Here is a 25,328-nt window from a genome sequence, read left to right as displayed (position 1 = left end):
CCTTCTGGTGTTTACAAGGGGAGGCTGTGGCCGACCACTGGGAGAGCAGCTGTCATGTTTGGGGGTAGCCATGCCACCAATCAATTATGCTTGATTCTCCAAAAATCATTTGGAAAAACAAGATATTTTCTGTCGAAAGTATACAAACCTTGTTCCGACGACTTCACTCTTGAGGTTACATAAGAGTGAAACACACGGAAACACATCAACAAGGGAGTAAAATTACTTCACCAACCACATGGGATATTAACAAAAAAGAACAAATGAGATGAGACCAAGACAAGGCACTGTGATTTTTAAGAGAAGCGTCTGAGTCAGCCTTCTATATTTCTTTGAGGATTCATTTCTAAGGGCAGACCAGGGATTTGGGCTTATTGCAAAAGCTTCCCCTCGTGTGAGCACTCTGCAGGGTTGTAGCGGAATAAAAGTTATAAGAAGTCAGGACTTAGTCAATGTATTGCTTTGTAAGTAGGATATTAAGGGGCTCATTTTTTAAAAAATCAATCAGAGGCATGCAAAACATCTACTACACTAGATTCTGTATCTTCAAAGTTTAACATTAGTCAAATTTTGATGGGGCTGACGGTGGCTCAGTGGTAGTGTGAGTAGTCTTTCAACTCAAAGGTTGTGGATTTGGTTCCCCGGCTCCATTAGTCTACATATCGATGTGTCCTTGGGCAAGACACTTAACCCCACGTTGCTCCTGACAGCAGTGCATGAGAGATGAGTGATAGAGGGTTATCCGCGACAGGATAAAGTGGTAGAAGATGGATGAATGCCTGCATTGCTCGATTCAACATGCAGGTGAAACAGGGACAGGGTTGCTTAGCTATACCAATAAATGTGTCCAGGCTTTTTTCAGAAGTGGCAGAAATGAACAAACACTAACCTTTCACGGAAAATACATTGCAACATAAGTATTTATTTTCATTTTTATGGTTCAGCATCCTTCTGAAAATAAACGTCACATTCAGTGAGTCAAAGAACTAAAATGTATTCATTCTCATCTTCTTTAATTTTCAATCAACGTGGAAGCCTCTCGGTGCATGTCTTAATAACTAACTAAGAATTGATCTCAGTATTGTTTCCAACGTGAACAGAATTACTCATCTTTTTTCAGAAGTGTCAGCTGGACATCTTAGCGTGACAGAGATTTGAGAGAACATTTCGTGCTTGTATGCTTCTCGACCACTCTGTTCATCTCACCATGGATGTGAGGCCGCTGATCCATATCACAGTATTACCTACCAGCCAATGAGAAGTCCTCCAAGGACTCAGCGAAATGCCCATTGGTCATGACTGCATAGGGTAGATGATGTTCAGAAAGTAATTGTCTCGTATGAATTACTGCAGAGAAGCACTTAGGAGAATAGAAGATCAGTGCTATGGGGCTTACCTTGCATGTTAAAAAGGTATCTGGGTGAATCTAGCCTTCCACTGGACAATTATCCTGATATGAAATGGATTTCCTCTCTAAGCAGCTGGAAAAAAAATAGTTTCATGCTTCGTGGAATATAAAAGACATCCACTGTCCCTGTTCTGTGATATGCAAATAAGGCTACTCTTTGTTCATGAGTGAAGAAGGGTCACCTATGCAGCCTTTACTTACCTCTGTTCTTTTTCCCCCCCCCCCTTTTATCTGAAACATGAAATCTCAGCACTGTTCAAAGTCACTGTGACTGTCTTGTGCTGTACTGGGTTTTCAGTTGTCTAAATTAGCATTTAAATTGAAAAGCAAAGACACGGCAATTGGCTCGTGGACAGCGAGCTTGCTTTGGGTTTTCCACTGTGGCGTAGGCTCTCTTCGCGCGCATGACATTAATCACTCCATGCCCACGGTGACCAGTGTAACGACGGCCCGGCTAAGAACTGGATTAATGACCGGTAACCTTCTCGGTGAAGCTCTGCAGGTGCGGGAGAAATGGGCTTGGGCACATACAGACACTGATCTGGCCTGCAGTGAATCATGACGGCACACACCGACATCTTCAGAGCAACTGAGGCGTACTCCAGAGTGCAGTTCTGCTTTGTTTCACACTGTAATGTAACGACAGTTTAGATCTGTAATAACACTGTGATCCAGCTGGATGAAAGTCAATGTAATGAAGTGATGAGATGTCGTGATTATATTCAAAAAGATGAGTCATGATGTGAAAGACAAGGTGACTATTTTATTATGTTGTATTTATTGATGAGAATATTAAGAAGAATTGCACTAAAAACTGACCATATATCCTACATTATAAAAGGTGATCTGATCCAGTTCAAGTGGTTTTCCAGAATGTCCACTCAAGGAATGGAAGAAAGTTCTATAACCATAGAAATTTGTCAGAAAGAGGATAGTAAAGAGTTGTGAAGATGGCGCTCCCTGTCCTGGTGTTTTTCCCGTCTTCATACGTTTATTTCACTCACCGTGGTGGCTTCTGCTTGTTCCTAAAACTCAGTCTCTGCTGGTTTATGATCGGCCAGGCAATTTTTGACTTGAGTTTTTCTTGTGAGAGTGGAGAATATACCTTTACGATGTTTCCAGTGCTGGCCTCTCTTCATTGGCTTCCTGTCCAGGGCTGATTATAACATTTAAAATGGTTTTGCACCTGCATATCTGTCGGATATAATACAGGTTTGTGTCCCCACACGGTCTCTGCCATCTCAAGATAGTGGCCGTCTGTTTTCCTCTTGGTGTCAGGCAGGCCAGCTCTATTGAGGATTTAAAAAATTGTTCATATGACAAGCCGTTTGGTCATTTATTCAATATCCTTGATATCAGACTTAAGGTCCGTGTACTAGTAGGCTTTTTGTCCTCACTAGTAAGACAATTTCGCACACTCGTAGAATGACTGTGTCTTACAAGTCATGCTTTTTCCACTACTAGTGCGCAATCAAACCTTACTAGTTAACTACTATGCTGCACTAGTAACACTACTAGGCCCTACTAGTAGGCATTTGTCACGCACCAGTAGCCTCCTGGATACTAGTAGTGCCAAAATGCCCTCTAGTAGCATGAGTAAGACATTTTTGACCTCATTAGTACTACTTCTAAGTACCAAAATGCCCACTAGTAGTACTAGTAAGAGGTTTTTGGCCTACGAGTAGCACTAGTAGGGTCCAAATGATCACTAGTATTACTAGTAGACATTTTGAGCCTCACTAACAGTAATAGTATGGTCAAAAACATCTTACTAGTGCCACTAGTGGACATTGTGGCTCTTACTAGTACTACATTTTTGGTACTTGCTAGTAGTACTTGTAAGGTAAGACAAACCTTACTAGTACTACGAGTGGGCATTTTGGTACTTGTGTACTAGTGTACTAGTGAGGTGAAAAATCTCTTACTAGTGCTACTTGTGGGACTACTATTATGGTCCAGGAGGCTACGAGTGCATGACACATGCCTACTAGTAGGACTGAGTAGTGTTACTAGTGCAGCATAGTAGTTTACTAGTAAGGTTTGATTGCGCACTAGTAGTGGAAAAAGTGTTGCTAGTAAGACACAGCCATTCTACGAGTGTGCCAAATTGTCTTACGAGTGAGGATAAAAAGTTTACTAGTACATGGACCTTAAGTTTGATATCAAGGATATTGAATAAATGCTCAAACGACTTGCAATATGCTCACACTTGTTCGCACTTGTTCACTGTGGTGCAACAGTCTTAAATGATTTGTTTTATACCGTCTGATGTTGTTTTAGTTTTTTCAGTGTTGTATGTTAATTTTCTGTCATTCATGCACTGTGTGTATTTCACGACACTTTGTGTGTTCTTATTTATCTACTGTAAAGCACTTTGATAGAAAGCGCTATACAAATAAGTGTATTATTATTATCACATTCAGTAATTAGTATTATTATTATAATAGATGTCAGTCAATATATGAATTTTAATATTATCAACAAAAATTAAAGTAGAAAAGGTACAAAAGCAAATTGTTAGTTACATCAATTAAACAGTATTGGCATGGGGCAGTTTTAATTATTTATTTTTTTCTCAGTCCCTGGCTTAATAGTTCTTGCTGCGTCCACTTGATGGCAGCAAAATCAAAGAAACAAGCTTCTGACAAAACAAAACAAACAAAATTGACAGCAACCCCATTGTACCGCAAACCATTTAGATGGGGCCAAATCACATTCATTTAAAATTCACCATATTGGTTGAAGGTTACAGGCCACAGTGGGCCACTTGTCTAATTTCCCACAAACAAATGGAAGACAAAGAAATTGGTTTTAACACCGCGGCGTATAGCTTTGTGCTTCGCCTGGAGATGGAAATTCAATTGTAACTTCATTTAACATGAGGTAACATTGTCTTCCTTCCAATTTGCTTTCATTTAATATGAGTTTTACTGGACCTGCAGGTCCAATCATGTTGTGATCGCTTAAAGTTATATTATCATCCCCTTGTTGAGATATTTTACAAAAGAAGAAAGTCTGAGCATCATTTGTTACCTCGGCAGTGTTTAATAGTGTAAATAGTGTAATAGATTGTTAGTACTGGAAGGTGACATATGCATATTTTCCTGAAACAACTGGTTTCTGTATTAACAGGTGTGACATTTAAATTTCAATTTGGTTGCTCTGTGAGTATTTTTGGATTGGGTCAAAGAAAAAAAAAAAAGGAAAAGTACAGTGCACATTCCTTAAGAAGATAATACTCGTGATTACTGAACTGCCATAGGGATTTATTTGAACTGTGGACTGATCTGCTGCTTCTGGCTGCCTCTTATAGATCAGTGTAGTTTGAGGTGTTGCTGCTGGCTCCCACAATGCAATGCTACAGAGCTCTCACAGCTTTAACCAACACACCACAATGCTCCAAACTGGCAATTACCTTCATCATCGCCAATCACACACTGATTGATACAGCATACTGTGTGCTGATGACACGCGTGAAACCCTGATTATTTTCATTACCATTAGCCAAGAGGGTTGATTACACCCTATGCAAAGTTCAGAGGTGATTGGAGAGGAGATGTCGGAAGTTTTTTTTTTTTTTTTTTTGATTAGGTCATATGCTCTCTTATACACATCTCAGAAAAAAAGAAAAGCTGACATCAAGTTGAAAGTTAAACACCTTCAAGCTTGTTTCCTCTCTGTCAAACTGAATCTCTCACCATGGGAAACTTCTTTTACACCTTATTCTCACCTTTTATAAACCCTATTACCTAAGAGCTGCCTCCACAGCTGCCTGGCCTGTCATACACACACACACACACACACACACACACACACACACACACACACACACACCCTGTCTCTCTGTTAGGGCTCAGGAGGGGCTATATTTGGCTCTTGCTCAGCTGCCGCAAATAAAGAAAAGTAACTGATAGTGGGCTAAAAGAGCTGCCCAGTAACACACACACACACACATGCAGTACAGAGGTTGTTTCCATGGTAAAATCACTGTCCTAAAAATTCTCTTTGAGCTGACGGGCTGTGAAGATATGTGTGGGGTCAGTTCCATCCCTGAGAGGCTCTGAAAGAGACCTCATCTCTGGGGTTAGCTTGTAATTATAAACTACATATAGTCACTTCTTTCTTCATGAGCTTTGTACTATTGTATTGCACTATATGCTGTGGAATATACTCACCTGCATGAAAGATGTTTTGCTTTTTTAAGCTTTTAAAAGTTGATAAAGGCTAAAAGATCCTTTCATCTGTTTTTGGCAGACAGATATGTTATTATGGCCCATTTTAAAAACGTTTTTTTTTTTTAGGTCACTATGAATCCTCGAAAGCCTGCTTTGGTGTCCATTGGATGCGAGTGAGGCAGTGGATGAATTGAGCTCTCTAAATCAGACGTGGAATATGTTAACATCTTTATAATCCGTATCATATTCATCATGTATGTTACGCTTGACAAATGATCTCGAGACAGAATCGGGAGAAACGAGTTGAATTGTGATGCTTGTTCTCCAGCAGCCACCTGCGGCGGACTGCAGGCTCATTTCCACTGAGTCCTTCCTTCTTTGTCGTGTTGTCTTTCTCCGTGACCTCTCCCTCTGCAGTCCTCCCTAAAGGTTTAAGGCTTTATTTAAAGTCCAGGTGATGGTGAGGTCGCAAACGCAGGTGATGGCTCGAGCGGACATTTTTCACTGATCAGTCCACCCACAGGTTCTTTGCAAAGTCTCCCTCTGACTGAGTCCGAGCATGTTATCAGTTCAATGTAAATATTAAAAGGTGGAAATTATTTGCAACCCTTTTCACATTTTTGGACCGGATTGGTGTTCTCTCTGTCGTTTGAAATTGCTGCAGCAATTTTGCTGTAATTTTCTGCTATTACTCGCTCCGAAAACAAAATAAAAAAAATAAAAAGGCATTCATGCAAAGCTGTGTTTCCACATTTGTATTGTACCTTTCTTTGTGTGTTCTCGGGATCACGTGGATAATATGGATATTATCTCTTCACTGGTCGTCTGTTCAGCCTTTTTTCTGTTCGCGTTTTTTTGTCTCTCGTCATTACGAAGCACTTTGCAACTCTGTCTCTGAACGGTGCGTTTCGTTCTTATTGTAGTAATCGTCTGTGCAGAAAATGGCTGCCATTGCTAAAATTAAAACCACCTGTGATCTACTACTGCAACATGCAGTTTACACATGCTGTGACCTCTTTAGTAACCACAGGTGTCAGGTCAGCCTACTTTCTTTCAGCAGTCGGTTGAAAGGAAGCGAACACAGTTATACAGGGTAGTTATTACCTGAGCACATGCTTTAGCAGCAGTGTTTTTCACTGGTGCGCTGGATGATGGATTTTTTTTTTTAGATTTAATAGCTAAAAGAATCTTGTAATCATGAAGCACTTTTCTAGTCTTGATGGTTGCCATTCACTCACACTTGTATGTGCAGCACATGCTGGTGGTAGGCTACAGCCGTAAGGAGTACATGGGGTTAGGTTTCTTGCCCATCAACATGTAGACACCTTGTGGAGGTGAGGGTAGACTGATTAATCTGTTGGACCAGTTCATGAAGCTACTCTTTGTCATTTTCTAATAATCGGAAGTCTGCGAAGTCTACGAAAAGTTCTATTCTTGGCTCCACAGTGCAGCACAGAGTTCTACACAAACTTCCAGCCTCAGAGGATTTATCTGTCCAGTGGATACATGTTATATATGACGGCAATGTGCCTGCTAGAGCCTGCAAATGATCACTTTTCCAAATGCTAACTGCTCTTAGCTCCCAGTAGCCTCTGTGGCTGATGTCATTTCCTGTCCCTTAAGTTTCATTTTACTTTTTTTTAAGTAAGGTAATTGAACTGCTGTGGTGCTTCATCCTTATGGTATTTTGACCAAAGCATGTAACAGACATGTTCATTAGGACACCAGGGAACTAGGTTAACTTGGAGAAATAGAGTATAATATGACGTTTTTCATTAAGGAAGGCACACCATGCAGACATGCAATAATCAGCAATAAATGTTGATTTAAGTTCAGCAATTTTGTGTATGTCATTTGTGATCATTAAACTGCTATATCAGTTGCAGGGGAATAAGAATCCGCCACCAGCTGCACTGATTTTCAAAGACTAATATTGGAACCAGCCATAGAAAAACCCAAAGTAGTCGACTTCTGCTTGTCGTGTGCGTTCATTTCCCCTCGAGTATTGACAGTCTTAAGAATCTTTAAATACATCAGTTAAAAGATTCCTCAGACTCATAAAATGTATGATCTAATAATATTAGTAATCACTATGATGTCTCAGAAACACCATTTACATCCAATTGACTGCAGTTATTCATTTGTTTGTGCACATAAAAACTTTGTTAATCCCCTTCTATGACAATCCGTCCAGTTGAGATATTTGAGTCTCAACCAAAATGTTGACAACAGAGCAGAATTGTACTAAGGCGCATCATTAACATGACTAAGGCGTTTTCATTTTGTCGTCTGAAATTAATGTGACAGCATTTATTCGTTGACCTTCTTTAGACATGCAGTTCTGCGACACTTCTCTATGTCTCACAGCAACTGGTGGATCACAACACTCGGTGTACTGTCCATCATTTCTCTTTTTCTTTCTTTATGTTCTCTTCCCCCCCTATTTTTTTCCTCCTCGCCTGCCTTTTTCCATTCTCTCCTCACACCCCCTCATCTTTATCCTTGCCACTTCACTCCCCACACCCCCCCACTCCGCTTCCCTTTCTCCTCCACACATCTCCCCCTCCCTGCCGCTGTGACTTGTGCCGGTCTCTCATCAGAGCAAGTGGCGTTAAATGGCTCGCAGACGGTGCCGCACACTGGGTTTTGAGACGTCTTTAGCCATGGACACCTTGTGACCCGTGTCTGACATGTTGACTATGAACTTGGAGGGACTGGAAATGATTGCTGTGCTGGTGGTTGTGGTCCTATTCGTTAAGGTGCTGGAGCGGTTTGGTTGGTTAGAAGCTGGCTATTACGGTAAGGGGGGGAAAAAAGCTGCATCCATGATGTCCTCATTTTAGCAGCAATCGGCCACTGGTTGCTGAAGTTTGAGCGTGTGTTTGTAAGAGGTTTGTGCAGATGGAGTTTAATTACAGGAATGGTTGTTGTGTTTTTTATGTTAAAACGGTGCTTCTTGTGCTGCGTGTCTTCAGGTCTTCCATCTGTTGCTCTCATCTTTGTATCTACTTGGTGACTTATGTGAATCCTTTGTGAACAATACACCATGTTATAAGCTATGGAGTCATTATACATTGGATACAGACCATTTAATAACGACGAATATATATTTTTTTATTTCTCTTATTTTATTGTTTCCTTCCTTACTTTTTCTGCTGCTCCTTCAAAGTCTTTATAAACTTCCACATCTGACCTCCAGTCTCGTTAGTGTCGCTTCCCGGCTCAGCTGCCATTATGCATGTATCTATGCGTTGTTGTGTTTTGTTTTCACGTTCTATCATCTGTGACTTTTTGTAGCATCTTGTTGCACTCGGCTTCTACTTTGATTGTTGCTTTATTCAATTAGAGTAACATTGGATAGGATGTGAAAGATTTTGCCGCACACGTGGGTCGGCTATAACCTGTTTATCCAAATGAGAGTCAAACATTTAAGGAACGAATATGACTCTGCACCAGCTGGCACCTCAAAGAGCTGGACCGTGGTGGCATTTACCTTGTCTTGTCTTCTCTTCATCTTGTTTGCTTGGAATAAAAAGGGTGAAATCAAAATGAGATTGAAATACGCTGCCCTTTTTAAGATATAGCACAATGTGCTTAATGATTTAAAAAAAAAAAGTTGCCGCAAAGTTATTTAACCCTTAAAGGTACTACTCAACCATTTGGTTGTTTAAGTCATTTAAGTCACTATAGCTCATTGAAAAATGCTTAACTCACTAACACGTTAATGTGACTTGTGAATGTTGTACTTTATGAATTATGCAAACCAGGTTTATTATGAACAGACGTCTCAACCGTTTGGTAGAGGCCTGTATCTGAAATACTGTAGGGTCTAACTAAAAATAAAAAATTGACTGTCATTATGGTTATCATAAGGAAATAAAATAATAAAAAATGCAAAGAAATACTTTTCCTTTGCTTTTCCTTGGTGCGTACCTTAAAGGGTTAAAGTCACCGTGTGGCTATAGAGTAGTAGATAGATTTAGTTTTTCTTTCCCCAGTGTCTTTGTAGCTTTGCAGAAAATAATGTTGGTCATCTGTGCCAGTTGGAGTTTTGTCAAGGAAGGTGCCACACTGATTCTTTTCCCACTAAAGTGTGATTCTAATATTCAGGAGTTAGGTCTCTTTGGCACTGGAAAGCACCTGTTATTTATACGCTTTACTTTGTGTAAAGGCTCATCGCCTGTTTGCCTTATGGCTGAGCTTTCACACGTTGTATGCAAACAGAAATCTTCGAACATTCGTTCCAACTCCCAGGAGTGAATGGTTTGCCTATTTGACCATTTGATATTTAATTGTCAAAATAATCCCAATAAATCGCAGTGTAATCAACATGTTGATTTGGACGCCAGCAAGAATTGCAGTCACACATGGGATTGTGAAAGTCTGACTTGTCTTTATTGACTTTATTGAAATATTGCCACATGTTTATATTGTATATTGGGGGAAAAGGAGTTAAATGGCTGTAAGAATTTCAAGCACTCCGCTCATGAGGCGAAAGTCTTGATTACATTTTCATGAAATAAACATAATGATTGATGTTTGGCATTTAGGATTCCTGCAACCTAATGTTTTTGTAATGTCATTAAACATGTTGAACATTTGATAAATTAATATCTTGTTTGATTACATTAGTTGCCGATTTATTTTAACCAAAACTGAATCACTTGAAAAAGTCAAAATTGGTGCAGTTAGATATTTTATGTGACATGATAGGCTAAGGCTGCTCGCGTGCCTGATGGTCTAAAATTGACATTTGACACATGATGTTTCAGTAGCAAGTTTTCCTCTCAGCACACAGTGTTCCTTGTGCACACTGTACTATCAATCTGATTCGACAAAGCTTTTCATAAAAAGGGAAAATATTCCAATTTAAGGACCAAATAGAAGAAGTCCCCTTTGAAAGGTCTAACCTATTGTATTGTATTGATGAGAATTTTGAGAAGCCAACTTAAAGGTCCCTTATTGTGCAAAATCAACTTTTTAATCTTTTAGTACTTATATTTGGGACTCAGTGGGCCATACCAGTCCCCAAAATGTGAAAAAACAAGACTCAGTCATGTTTTAGTGGTTCCACTTTGTGTAAGTATAGGCGATAAAACATGCAATGTTTTAACCTCCCTCGGAATGACGACATAGCAACACATTTCACCGTGAATGTTGGCACCCCGCCAGGCAGAGTACTTCACAGCTCCACCGTAGCTCCCCTTGTCCCTGTGAAATACGAGAGTGCAGGCGAGGGAGGAAGAGTGGCTGCACAGTGGAGCACAGTGTTTTACACAAACTTCCAGCCTCAGAGGACTTGTGTGTACAGTGGATATATTTTATTTATGAAAAAAATGTTCACAAGCTTCACAAGCCCTTTGTTGGTTGATCGTGTGCATAAATTCCTATGCTGGAGGGACACCTTGAACGCACCAGATACGTGCCTGCGGTTAGCGAGTGACGTGTGGATCGGTGATACGAGGAGCACGCGTTTGAAAGCACTGCAGAAAGATATAGATGTTGTCCTACATTTCTTCTCAACCAAAGGCTGCCTTTCTGTCGTGTTTCCAGTTCTCTCCTCGTGTTGTTGATCCACACACGTCAGTTGCGGCCGCAGTAACACTGGTGCGTTCAGGGTCTTTTTCTAGCATGGGGATTTACATACACGCCGCGCTGCGCATTAATCGTTTTTCTTCGATTTTAATGTTTTTATGATTGCAAGAAGCCAAAATCGTGGTCACTCTATGCATTACGGTGAAACGCAGTAACAACGGGTAAACGGACATTACTATGGGGTATATGGAGCGGGGGTTGTGACGACGCTGCATGACAATAGGTGATAAGTGGCGACAGTATGGCTGTGGATAGTAAGTTAGATCGACACTCCCCTGGAAGAAGTGGATGTGTGTTTACCTGGGTCTCATTCACATGTAAATGACCAGGCACAAAACCGAGCGTTCTGAAAAAGGCTGTTTTGGCAGGGTTATTGAACTGCTATTGTGCTTCATCCTTATGATATTTTGACTAAAGCATGACACAGACATGTTCATTAGATCACCAGGAGATAGTTTAACTTGGGGTAATAGGGTATAATATGGGACCTTTAAAACCAAGCAGGAATTAGTCTCGTGTCACATGACTCTGTGGTACCACTGAATGGTTAAAAATAGACTTGCACCACAGCTGGATGCAAATGGCTCTTTTCAGTCTCTGTGTATCTTTTTTAGTGGCATGACAGTGAGTGACAGTGGTGTGGCACCAGTGAACGGGGACGTGACAGCTGAGAGGAGCACCTTTTGATATGTCAGTTTTTGCAAATTATTTCACTCGTTAATGTAAAGTGTTCATAAGCAGACTTTTGATTTAAAATACTTTCAGTGACACAGTGTCTGTGCATAACGGCCTCAACGGCTCTTATAACTTTCAAGTACCCCTTAAAGACATTAAAGGACTCATATTATACCCTATTTCTCCAAGTTAACCTAGTTCCCTGGTGTCCTAATGAACATGTCTGAAAATTAAGGGACAGGAAATGACATCAGCCACAGAGGCTACTGGGACCCAACAGCAGTTGGCATTTGGAAAAGTGATCATTTGCAGGCTCCAGCAGGCACATTGCCGTCATATATAACATGTATCCACTGGACAGATAAATCCTCTGAGGCTGGAAGTTTGTGTAGGACTCTGTGCTGTACTGTGGAGCCAAGAATAGAACTTTTCACGGACTTCCAGTTTTCGGATACCGTTGCCCTCGCCAGCACTCTTGTGTGTTTTTTGGACAAATCGGAGCTCCATTAGACAACATTTCCAGGAATTTAGCCCATTGTGACGTCCCAATGAGTGTGGAAGTCAACATTGTGTGTTTTATCTCCTGTAGACTGAGGAGGACCACAAAAACATGAGTGAGTCATCTTTTTTCACACTTTGCCGACTGATAGGACCTCCAGAGTCCCAAATATAAGGATTTAAATGATTAAAAAGTTGATTTTGCATAATATGTCCCCTTCAAAGTCACTATGATGTCTGCTTTTCAGGATTTATGATTATTTTATGAACCATAAATCGCTCAAATGATTTTAAAGTCGTTTTTTTTTTAGTTTGATTTATTACATAACTCTTTGTCTCATACTCTTTAAAAGGACAGATCATTGTGCTTATGTAACCTTGGGGGAACAGAGTTGTGTTTGCATCAAACACAGTCGAGTCAACTGGGCCTCTTGTGTGTTTTTTTGTTTTTATTTGTTTAAAGAGCTGCTTCAGTTTATTCCAAGACATGCAACACCTTATCCTGTCATTGTTGCAGGTTATTCATCCTGTAAATCTCAGCTGAAGCGACCATGCTTGGGATTTCGGGATCAGCCTATACTTTATGTGCTTATTTATGTGGTTTTTCTCAGCCTGCATGTGGTCCTTTGGTGCGATTTCAGCCTGTGATTCGAGGAAATGTTGGAGAATAAGAATATGAAGGGATTAGAAGCAAAGACATGTGCATGTGCACAGCTTCGGCAACGCTCTCAATTTTCCCGTTACCTCTTTATCACAGGAAGCACATGGTCTGGATGCATGAGTGTGGATGCACAATGAAGTAATATTTAGTTTGCATCATTCTAATATATGCTAAGAGGATATTTAATGCACATTATGTGCTTTATATCAGCTGCTATGAAATGGCTTTTAGAATTGTTTAGTTCATGATTAATAGCATTTTATAAGCTGTGTTACTTTTATGGCTCATGAAAACAACATCTTATTAATAGTTTTGTGTGCAGGCCAAGCTGGACACTTTTCCCCTCTTATAATACCAACAGTGATGTACAGTATGTTGCTTTATTTACATAAACAATACCAACATGAACAATGTGTCAGAGAGCACATTAAAACTCATAACTGCACTTTAAGCTCCTGTTTAGGAGTGACAAACCTTATTTTTCAGTTGTTGTGCTGTGGGGTTTAATTACAAGAATATAAAATTGAACAACAAACTTTGCAGACATTTATTTCAGAGAAGTATGAGAGGTGGGAGGTGGAAGTTACCAGCAGAGGGAAGCAAAGCTCACTGTGTGCTTGAAGAAGTCTGCAGTTAAGAGGAAATATGTATTTACTCAGCCACAAAACCAGCTCTCTATAAACATCTAGCCATTAAGTCAATCTACAAAGTAATGGCTGTGGTTTTGGTTCGTTATTTTATTCGTGGTTGATTAGGAATGTATTAATTTTTCACTGCTGAGGAAGGAATCAATATTTCCAAGCGCATTAATATGCAAGAAATGTGTCGTTCTAAGTTAAGATACGGTCTTCACTGATAACAATGGTACAACCAGTTTCTTTCCAATGTATGATTATGATGTTAAATAAATGGATAAATAAAACAGTAATCTGATAAGTGTGTGCCATTTTAAGTGCCTTCATTAGACAGCAGGGAAGAATTTAATAAACTTGACAAATGTTCTGTGATGAAATTATGTTAATTTATTTCTTGAGATAGTCATCAAACACTTCTGTTATTCCTCTGTTCACTCTGCTAACATGCGTTTTATTGCCTTCTAAACAAATCATTTGTTGGTTATTCACTGAAGGGAGTATTAAAAACCCTCAGTCAGGTAAAAGAGGCTTATTGTTGAGCTTTACACTCGATGAGCGCGGCTTCTTCACAGGCACTAGCTTTACTTTCTCATCAATCACGGCACAAATAAGGGAACTACTGATGACAGGGTTTTTTTTTTTTTTTTTTGAAGCATCCACGTCTTTCGAGCTGTGATTTGTTTTAGGTTCTTATTGCAGCCACACGTCATGTATATAAAATAAAGTACATGTTGTTTTCTGGCTTGATTGAGAATCACTTGATTGAAGTGTTGAGCTTTTTTTATTTCTTTCTTTTTAATCATAAAGCTGCATTGCTGATTTGCATTTAGTGAAGGTAATTTGAAGGCAACGTGGGTGCACAAGCTAATGTAACTTTTTTTCTTCTTTTTTTTTTTTAAATCAACCATGATGAAACGAAACGCCGACTTTGAAGTGAACACTTCAAACCAAAATCAAGCAGGTTACATCTCCCTGCTTTAAAAAACCTTGATCTCATGGTGTTTAATGTTAAACATTCTTTCTTACAGAGCTGAAGTTCTGCAGCGGAAAGAAAAGTTGGGTCCTTATTTTTATACTATCTTTTGAGCTCTGAATTGTTGTTATTTTGTTTATTTATGTGCACAAGATTATGTAGTTGTTTTTGTTCTCCTACTTATTTTGCTTCAAGTCTCCCTCTCAGTTTCTATAATTGTGTAAAGTCCTCGCACATAATTTTACCACCTCCCAGTATAACGCTCAGCCTGATTGTTTGCCACACAAAAAAAATATGGTGCTATTTATTGTTACAAGGTTTGGCACAACTGTCTCCTTTGTCACTGAACTAGAGCCTTCTGTTATTAGACTGTGGGTGTTTACAAAGGGTGGAGGGTATAGCATCAGTATAAACTTGTTCAGCCGTGCTCATTTACACAAGGTTTGAATATCAAACATTGTAACTTCAGTCGGCTTTGCCGTGGGACATAATCCATTTAATTTGACTTACTCGACTGTCATTGAAGCATGGTGTTTAATTCTCTGTCTTTCTCCTTAGGGTCCTTAAAACTAATTTATTGCCAAATGATATCTGATCTGCCTCATAGAACTGTGAACCAAACAATTTCATCCACGTACTGTTGTGATGAGCGATGTCGGCCCATCATTAAATGGGAACAAGGCATTGCTTAATTCGACGATATTTCGTTACTAGATATCAACATGAGTCCATTCAATGCAACTTGTGAAACGGCAGGTGTGTCATTTTTAAGTGTCCGTTACTTTAAAAATTTAATCAAATAAATCTGATTAACACTGTCCGCTCTTCACAACCTCCTATGTTTCTCATTATAGCAGTGTGCATAGATCCCCTGTCACCCAGTAATATCCCTGTGCTGCACACGGGAAGTGATTTGTTGTGTCAAGGCAGTTGGCGGCAGCAGAGGCATTGCGCTAGTAAAGCAAGACAGCTGTAAACAGTTGCAGCTTCTGAAAAAAAAACAGTCTGTCTGAATTTGGACTTGAAAAATGCTTCTTGGCCCCATCCATCCGTGTGTGTGTGTGTGTGTGTGTGTGTGTGTGTGTGTGTGTGTGTGTGTGTGTGTGTGTGTGTGTGTGTGTGTGTGTGTGTGTGTGTGTGTCTCTGTCTCTGACGGGCATATCTCACTGACCATTTTTGTCGGCCGAAGATTTTGGATATGGGTTGAGCATGGCCAGATGGTGTGCATCCTTGATTTTCACGTTTTTTGGAATAATTTTAATTTTTGCTGATTTATCACGCTACACCAGGCAGCGCGTCTGATGGCGTGCCAGGATTGTCAGAGTTCAACGTAGAATATGGTGTTATACTGAAACGACAAAGTCGGTGTCCATTCACCAAGCATGCTACTATTTTGCGGCGAACCTGTTTCCAAAGGTAAGCTAGCGGTTTTGTTACCGTCAGCCACACTGGAATCTCTTTACAAGCTGTATTTGATTTGCGTTGTACCTAATGAGGTTGCACAGTGTTTGTATTATGTTAGCCTTTACGTTCCTGATCATGCATTACCATATCTGAAAAAATCTTCTTCAGCTCCCACTATAGGAATACTGTACATACTTCCTACGGGCACTGCACTAGTAATAACAACAAGAGGTATGTTGGTGGCAACAGTCAAGCATCAAATATGCACCAATGTTGCTGCCATGTGTCTCAGGTCATCAGTCGATTAAAGGTAACCTGTGGAGTTTTTGACCACCAGTCACACGATGGGGCATTGATTTAATTTGTGAATCCCCATTTAGTTTTATTGTCATGGGATCTTGAAGCTGATTTGAAGCTCCATTTGTCATTTTTGACCTTTTAGATGGCACATCATAGATCCAGGAACACTCGGTATAGCAGCTTAGCAAGTTAACGTGACAATATAGCTGCCTTTCTCATGGTGCTGGAACAAAACAACTTGGAATGAATGTTTTACATGTTGTTGTACCCGTCAAACCAAAGTGGCTCTGTTATCTTGCTAAGGCAGCAGTGCTGCATGTTAAAGGTGTTGTTAGGAGCTTGAACCATGTGTTTTTAATCTAGCTGTGACACAACAAATGTTTTCTTTCCATGTTGTTTTTGTGTCAAACAACCTGAAACCAGCTTGCTCTCATTTAATGCTCGAAGATTTTAAACACACGTTCATGATATCTTAAAGAAATAACTACCTGTATTGATTTTTTTCTCTCCGTGCACCTTGTTTTCTGGGGAACTATGGTCATCGTATCTCATTCTCTAGACAGTGGCTCCAGTCGTCTTGTCTTCTGTCTGCCATTTTATGTCCCCCTTGTCTCCTCTTGTTTTATTGTCCCCCACTAATGCATATTCTCGAGTTGACCTTTGCACCTGGAGCTCAGTTTGACTGGCACCTCACCAATTGGATGACAGCCTGCTCTTTGCTCTTTTCTACATGTGAGCTGTCACGTAGCGACGCCGCTGCTAATACGAGCCGAAAAGCAGATTGATATTATCTTCCTGAGCACGCCGCCCTTGGTTTTGTAATACTGTCCTCAGTGACAGTGTCATTGACTTTTCCCTTTTACATTACAGCTAATCGTACGGAAAGAATTGTGATTTAGATTTTTTTTTAAAAGTACATGTCCTCTCAAACATGGCCTTTCCAAGAAAGCCATGTTGGAGTTTGAGTAGCGATTTGCACTGCTATTATTGACAAATATTGAATTATTCACATCAATAATCTGGTTCATAACATGTGATATTTTTCACGACAGGTCTTTTGACATACATAGGGTGAAAATAACAGCTGTATATATATATTGAATTATTTGAACCATGTCTTATGTACATTGTCTTTCATTCTGTTCCTTTTCATAAGCTTTGACTAAAAAAAAATTAATAACATACTTGAACAGGGTGTTCTTTGTATGGTAATTCTGTGTTTCTTTTAGTGAACCTATGAACTAAACAAATAGTGAGGGATTTCTCCACACAATAAAATAGGAATGAGACATTGCTTAATATCAGAATATAACAAAACTAAGTAAATAGTAAAAGAGTCTACTTCATGAAGTGTTGTATTCAAAATGTGCTTTATGGTGATTATCCTGGCCAGAAAGGTAGAAAGTTCACTTTTTATATTCTTTTGAAATTGTAAATGAGATGATGAAAAAAACAAAAACAGATGCCATCATCATTTACTTCACAATGTTTTCAAAATTGCTGATGTTCTGTGTTACATATAAACAATTGTGTTGCCATGCTTACAAGTCAATGAAGTTGGGTCATTTTACAGGACACAATCATACCTTTTAAATGAGTGAGAATAACGGGTGCAAAAATAATCAACATAGTCATCCAACCTGATGAGACATAACCAACATATCTGAAAATGCATATTCATAATGATCATAAAATTCAAAGGGGGAGTTAAAAACAAGTTGAGTCATATGTTTGCTGTTAATGTGTTGTGTGTGTGAGAGTTTTTATGTAGTTGAAGTAATTGAAAGGCCCGTAAATGCATTCATGCGCACGCACCTGGCGGCGAGCCTGCAGTATGCAGAGTCCACAAAGTAAGTCCCGAGCGTCAGAATCGGCCTGTGGCACTCACTGTGGTTGATTGCACACGCTGTTTCACTGAGGGTTGCCCCGGTTCACAGCTCATAATTGCCTTTCCCTTTCCCAGGCGCCGCTTCAGTAAATATGACAGCCTCATTTTAATGTGCCTTGGAAAAACACAAGCCAAACACTAATGCCGCTTTGCATGCCTGAGCAAATCGCTGCAGGTGTCGCCTAATTATATCACCCACTTGTACCCCGAGCTGATCTGTAAACAGCAGGACGAGCTCGCGCCTCTTCACTTTGATTGATGAGAGCCGCATCAAAAATCCAGCTCCCCTTCGCCTGGTCCTGTACTTTCACAGACTCGGAGAAAGATCCCACTTGTCCAAAAAAAAAACGTAATGAAAATTTTGCTGTGATGAGTTGTTTTAGAAGCTCATAAGTTTGTGACGGGCACAGACACTTTCAATTACTCCCGCACCTGTGGTGTTTGGTTTTGTCCTATTGTCCTAATTTTCTGTTTCTCTTAAAATGAAAATTACAAAAGCATCCTCATCATTAATCACTCCAGCGTACAGACAGTTTAGTTGAGATGGATTCTCATTTTATGATATTTCATGCATCAAAATATTATATAAATATATTGTCTAGTTGTGTTTTATCTTGAATAAAAGTATCCCAAAATTCTTTAAACTTACAGAAATGCATAGTTCCATTCATCCCGTTTCATTTTGATCGCCTTTTGATTGTCATTTGCTTTGCTCGTCTTGGTACTGCTAATTAGTCAGTGTGTAGGCTTTTGGTTTGCCATTTCATTGTGAGTACTTGTCACTAACGGATCACAAATACTCAGTGTCATTTACTGCACGTTGAGCCACTGAAGCTGTCCCTCCCTGCAAAGCGGAAACGCACAGGGAAACCAAATGAGACGACAAAACGACAATACCAAGGATTCTAGATCCTTTGGTTCTCGTTTTTGATTGAGAGAGACCTGCAGAAGCAATTACATACTGTGCGTTTTAACATACACAGTGTTTGTGAGACTGACTCATTGACCTTTACTGTTAATCATGTGTCAACGCTTCTCAGGCAAGCAGAGATAAGATCCACCCCTCGTGAATACCGAGGATGGAAAGTGGCGACACAGGTGGCAGTGATGAGTGCGGATAAAAAGTCTAATCTTTCGATGTCCATCATTCCTGCAGAGGCAGATGAACACAAAGCCTTTAGGTTTGTCACTCAGACTTATCTTGTCCATTACAAAGATAAGGAATATGGACTTGGGAGTTGGTGACACAGCAGACCTCAGCGCAGCTTGACATTTCAGACTTGGAGAAGTCCTTCAATAGATGTCTTTGTGAAAGACGCGATGGCGTGATTTCGTTGCCGCAAACTGTCGTCTCGTGAACTGATGATTTTTTTTGTGTAACTTTAAAAACATTATTAAGACAAATTGTTGCTTTGTGAATGTCGGTCATTATAAACACATTCAGAGAGCCTTCTCAGACTGGTAAAATTCAATTCCTTTCAAAATGGCAGAGATGCATCTCATGAAAACGAACTGCAGTCATTTAGTTTGTGCCATCATTTTTTCAAATTACAGCTTCATCCTCGATGTTATTAAAGGTATTTATCTGGTCAAGATTACAGAACACAGTGTTCCGTATAGTCACATTCCCAGAATCATTTGAAAGAACAGCAACCAGGTCCAAAAGTGATCTTGGATCCATTTCTTACTGGCATTTTGTCTGAACAGCAGGCAGTGATATAATGGTTAAGTCTAAGAACAATACAATCCACTGTTATTACAGATTTTTTTTCAGTACTGGGGTCTTTAAGATCAGCATTTTCTCACAAGTGTCCTTTAAGATGAGTATTGCCTCATTTAAAAACAGCTACAATGTCCACTTTGAAGCAGAATTTAACCAAAAGTCAAAGATCGTTTCTTTTCATTCTTTTTGCAGTAACATTGTCGTTACTTTTGGGGGAAAAACAAGCATTGTTGTTCTATTTATAAAAGGAAAGACTCAAGGTCGGCGACCTTGAAAGTGTCTTGAAAGGCGCCTTAAATATAAGGCATTATTATTATTATTATTGTTCTAAAGACAAAGTGCTTTCCAGCACCTTTAATCAGCAATTCAGCTGGAAATAACCCTGCAGCTCTTCATACAAACATCACTTAAGTGCCCCTTTCCACTCAAATTGGTCTCGCAAAAAAATAGAAATGTCAACCCTTTCCAGCGTCTTCTTCTCTCCGATTCTGACAAACAATTTGTCATTTTAATCTTCTAAAAGAAAATCACCCTGTCCAAATCTACAAATGCTGCAGTTTTAGGTTCTCCATCTGTCTGAACTGCTATGCTGTAACGGAGTTAGAGCGGTGATTGTCCAGAATTTTGTGTGACATTAATGGACAAAGATTTGTGGTGTAATATTTAACTGTCAGAGGAGTTGATATAATCACGGTTCCTCGCATGTTTTTTCTTCCCCATGTCTCTTCGGCTCACCTCCACCCTCACGTCTTTAATAATGAATCTGTTGCGTATTGTATCACTTGGCTGGATAGAGGTAATGATCGGTCAATTATTCCTACATGTTTTATTAACCATCGCACTGCCAAACCGTGGCAGAGGAAGGCCTGAGGGCATTCATCTCCGTGGCTTTGGGAGAGTTGACTGCACTCAGGATAATGAAGCGTGACTGTGGTTTGACTGATGTTGCGCCAGTGCCACTAAAACATCCAAGAGTTTGGTCAGGTGATATATAAAATACAGTCACTGTATGTGACAGCTGGTGCTTTGAACCACACGAGCAGCACATTCATTAACTTTGATCTTCTTTTTTTTTTACTATTGTGATAGATTACCATAGAAAGACTGGGCAGATTTTATTCCACGTTTGTTTACTTTCTGGAGTGAGGTGTACCAACAACCTTACTGAAGCTAACATTCAAGGGGACATATTATGCAAAATCAACTTTTCATCATTTAAATCCTTATATTTGGGACTCTGGAGGCCCTATCATTTGGCAAAGTGAAAATAGATGACTCACTCATGTTTCTGTGGTCCTCCTCAGTCTAAATACAGGAGATGAAACACGCGATGTTGACTGTTGACTCTCTGGGACGTCACAATGCACTAAATTCCTGGAATTGTTGTCTCGCAGAGCTCCGCTTTGTCCGTAAAACACTCGAGAGTGCTGGCAAGGGCAACGGTATCCGAAAACCAGAAGTCTGCAAAGTCCGCAAAAAGTTCTGTTCTTGGCTCCACAGTGCAGCACAGAGTCCTACACAGAGTTCTACACAAACCTCCAGCCTCAGAGGATTTATCTGTCCAGTGGATACATGTTATATATGACGGCAATGTGCCTGCTGGAGCCTGCAAATGATCACTTTTGCAAATGCTAACTGCTGTTAGCTCCCAGTAGCCTCTGTGGCTGATGTCATTTCCTGTCCCTTAAGTTTCATTTTACATTTTTTTAAGGAGGATCTTTAAGGTGGACCTAAAGAGATATTACTAAACAGTGCTCTTAACAGGGCTGTTTTGGCAGGGTGATTGAACTGCTGTGGTGCTTCATCCTTATGGTATTTTGACCAAAGCATGTCACAGACATCTTCATTAGGACAGCAGGGAACTAGGTTAACTTGGAGAAATAGGGTATAATATGACCCCTTTAATGAATAGCTGTTTTCTTGTAGCACATGGTGCTTGGGCTGCAGAAACCAGTTATTGCTACACTGTGTAGCAGCTGGTACAAGCTGTAAACACAAATGACTTACTAACTGATATGGTGTGGTTTCGGCACTTGATATCAAGTTGTTCATTTACACATGCAGTGTGGCGAAACATTTCTGCCCACTTTATAAGTCTAGCATTTACTCTCCGCCAAATCGATAGAAAGCTATCTGGCTTTTAATGCCAGACACATTATGTTTTGCAAGTTAGTTGCCAACGTTGTCCTTTTGTCCTTGGTGTAGTGCAGATGCCATGATGAAGTGTATTTTAGTGTTCTTTTTTTTCTCACTGAAAACAGCTGGAGTCTGGAGTTAGGAAAGTATGCTGACGGGAGCAGTGAATTAAAACAGAAGAGCTGCAGGACATAAAACAATGGGTTAAAATGCCAATTTTAATGAGTTTGACACCCCCAGTGACCCTCCCTTTACCTGCACATTAATTTGATATTGTTGATATAAAAATATTGATGTTTGTGAAGGCAATGTTATACTTATATTTTGGAAGACTACTTATTGGCCGACTTTGGTTAAACTGAATCGGTGATGTTTGGAGGGTGTATGTTTACTGTACTGGCACAGTATGGCCTCAGTTTAAATCCCCATCACTGATCCATATATACTGTATACCATCATATTATAGGCAGATATTTCTCATTTTGTATTTATGAGACTTGCATACCAGTGAATCCTCACACATCCAGAGGCTAGTCATATTTAATACTGTTTCGACTGGATATATTGATATAATATTGTGGTCAATTATTCAAAAATATTTATTTGAGCAAATTTTTTTTTTTTCCTTTCACATTTGAGCTGTGCAGAAAAGAGCATTGCACGAAACATAAATGAAGATTTCCGCACCACTGAGCGGTGATGTTGAGTCACTGACTCCTTCATGGAGTGATGATAATTAAGGTGGATTTGTGCCATGACATCACTGTGATTTGTAGCTTAATTTAATGTAGATGGAATTTAATCATAGTGATTATATTTTTCTAGTTCAAAAAATCCCCACTTTCAAAAATCATCAGCTTTGAATGAATTGTTTTGAGCTTCTACTTTGTAATTATACTAATTACTTCCAATGTAATAATGGATCAATCTTTTTCTATTTTATATTATGTTCAGTTGTTTCAGATGTGTTTATGTTTTGTGTATGTCTGTTTTTTTAGTACATTTGGACTTCCTGCCTTCAATTGTGTTGAGTTCATACAATGGCAATGAAGATGTCTGATTCTGATGCTGTTTATCTATATTGTTAATTAGACTTGTGATTATGGGTCTGGCAGTCTGCACAAGGCCAGTAGATGGTGGTATCTTCACTTCTTTGCCACATACACTGAATCTATGAATCGACCTCACTCTCTCACACACATGCATACGTGTACTGTATATAGTTTATAGTTTCATTACCCCACCACCATCTCAAACACAATAAACTCCCTTTGAAGGAGAAGGGCGTACATTTAATGAAGCAGTGTGTGATCAATACTATTTTCCCCCTCACTTCCTATTGTCCTGTATTCTGTTTAAAGACCACTGAGACATATTGACTCCCCTTATTCCCCCACTCCTCTTATCCATCAAACCCTCCAATATTAACTCTTAAACCCAAAAGAAAGCACAATAAGCAATAATGCGGGTGGTTGCTTTGTTTCTCCCTAATCTGGTTTTATGTATGAAAGTTGTGGAGCGTTCTAATATCCTGAACCACTTTTTAAATTACCACACTGTGGAGGAAAAAAAAACAGTTTAAAGCGTAACATATGTCGTTTGTCTCTATGATTAAAGTATTTACACTATATTAAGACAACGATTGCATTTCAGTTCTTCCTGTAGCTTGAAAGTGCGTCATTTTCACGATTTGAATGCACCACAATACAGCTATAACACACGCATGCAGGTTCATTCAAAAGTGGTGTACTTATTATCTCTGCACTTTATTTGCATTTCAAGATATGCTTTTCAGCGTTCGTAGTTCACGTGAACACGTACAGCTCATGAGAGGCTGTAGATATTCCAGCAGCACACATCCCTCTCCGCCTCTGTCTCAGCATCCCCCACCCTCCCCACTCCCTCACTCATATCCACTCCCTCTCATCTTCCCTTCCCTTTACTTCTGCAGCGAGGCAACCAGAGCGCCTGAAAGAGCCGGAGAGAGCGAGCTGCAAACTCTCTGACAAGAGTGGAGTTCACTCTGCCTTATTTTCCGTTACTATCATCTGTCTCTTTATTTGTGAGGAGAGGAAAAGAGAAGGAAGCTTTGAGATCAAATTTATCTGGGACTTTAATCCACTTTGACTCCGCTTTTTCTAAATTCTCACTGAGATCAGAGTGACTCTTAATGACTTCAGGATCTTTGCAAACCTGAGACAGGGGAGACCTCCTCCTCCTCATTTTTTTTACCCTCACCCAGAGTGGATTTAAGAAGTGAGTGGGCAGTAGGTGGGTGCCTAAAAGCGCCCGGCCTGTGCGTGTGGGCCGGTGCAGCGCTGGAGTGGGTGCGGGGGAACTGGAGTGTGGGGCCGGGTGGCAGTGCTGGTCCTGAGGGCGAGGAGGCCGAATCAGGCTCTGGGTTTGGCTCAGGCTATGGTGGCACAGAGTGGACCGAGGGTGGAGCAATGCTGAGCGCAATCTGGGAGACAGAGGGGCTGCAAACGTTGGGGATCGTGGTGCTTGTGTTTGCTTCGATCAAGCTGCTGCACCTCCTGGGGCTCATCAGTTTTGCAGAGGGTAAGGCGCTGATGGAGTGATGGGATATTGATCAACAGTAGGGCTGGGAGATACATTACAAAAATGTTCCGATAAAAAAGTTTCTAATCAGTCTGTATCAATAATTATCATGATAAAATGATAACATTTTCTTCCTGAGTAAAATTAACTGTGGTTTTAAACTTCTTAATGGTCAGAGGACAACTTTTTCACACATGTGTTAAACCTTTTATTGAACATATTGAAGAAAATGATAATGCATTTTTAATCAGTCATTTTTCAATACATTTACAGCTTGTGTTCCCTTACTGTCGGTTTCTTGAAGCAAAGAGGGTTTTTAAAAACAGCAATTTGAAAACTTAAATTGAGGTCAACGTATCAAAGCAGGAAAGACAAAAACAAATGGACTGTCTAAATTCATGAGCTGAAGTTATGAAAGCAGACAGAAATGTGTGTGGACTTTGGGATGTGACGGAAGGGAAAAATGGTGAACAGAGAAATGAACATATTTATGCCTCCAAGTTAATACTTTTTTTTCATAATATCTGACTGTTTATGGGGCATGTTTAGTCACTCAGAATAGAGTCAAATCAGAAGCGTGTGGATGCATCTCATTGTGCACTCAAGGGAAACGTACTTACTCAAGTTAAAGGCACAGTTTCACTCTCAAAGCCCTGAATGCTTAAATAAACTGTTTAGTGTGGATCTATTTGCATTTG

At 39.9% G+C, this 25,328-nt stretch overlaps 1 protein-coding gene across 4 annotated transcripts in view; it reads left to right on the top strand.

Moving 5' to 3' along the window:
* kcnip4a (potassium voltage-gated channel interacting protein 4a) overlaps window positions 1-25,328 on the top strand; it is a gene marked incomplete at both ends in the record, with an annotated part of 123,011 nt that overhangs the window by 75,577 nt on the left and 22,106 nt on the right. The window contains one exon of one of the 4 annotated variants that reach the window (XM_083903001.1): window positions 8,283-8,382. The exons of 2 other annotated variants lie outside the window; for them this stretch is intronic. In XM_083903001.1, the coding sequence (XP_083759127.1) occupies window positions 8,283-8,382 (100 nt within the window). Of the gene's footprint in view, window positions 1-8,282; window positions 8,383-24,449; window positions 24,631-25,328 lie in introns of those variants that run through there. One more of the 4 variants, XM_083903002.1, reaches the window with a different exon arrangement.

This window comes from Microchirus variegatus, assembly GCF_963457635.1.
Source record: "Microchirus variegatus genome assembly, chromosome: 2".
NCBI classification, from domain to species: Eukaryota; Metazoa; Chordata; class Actinopteri; order Pleuronectiformes; family Soleidae; genus Microchirus; species Microchirus variegatus.
Note: the sequence above shows the minus strand (reverse complement) of the source record. Positions and strands in the feature narration are given on the sequence as shown.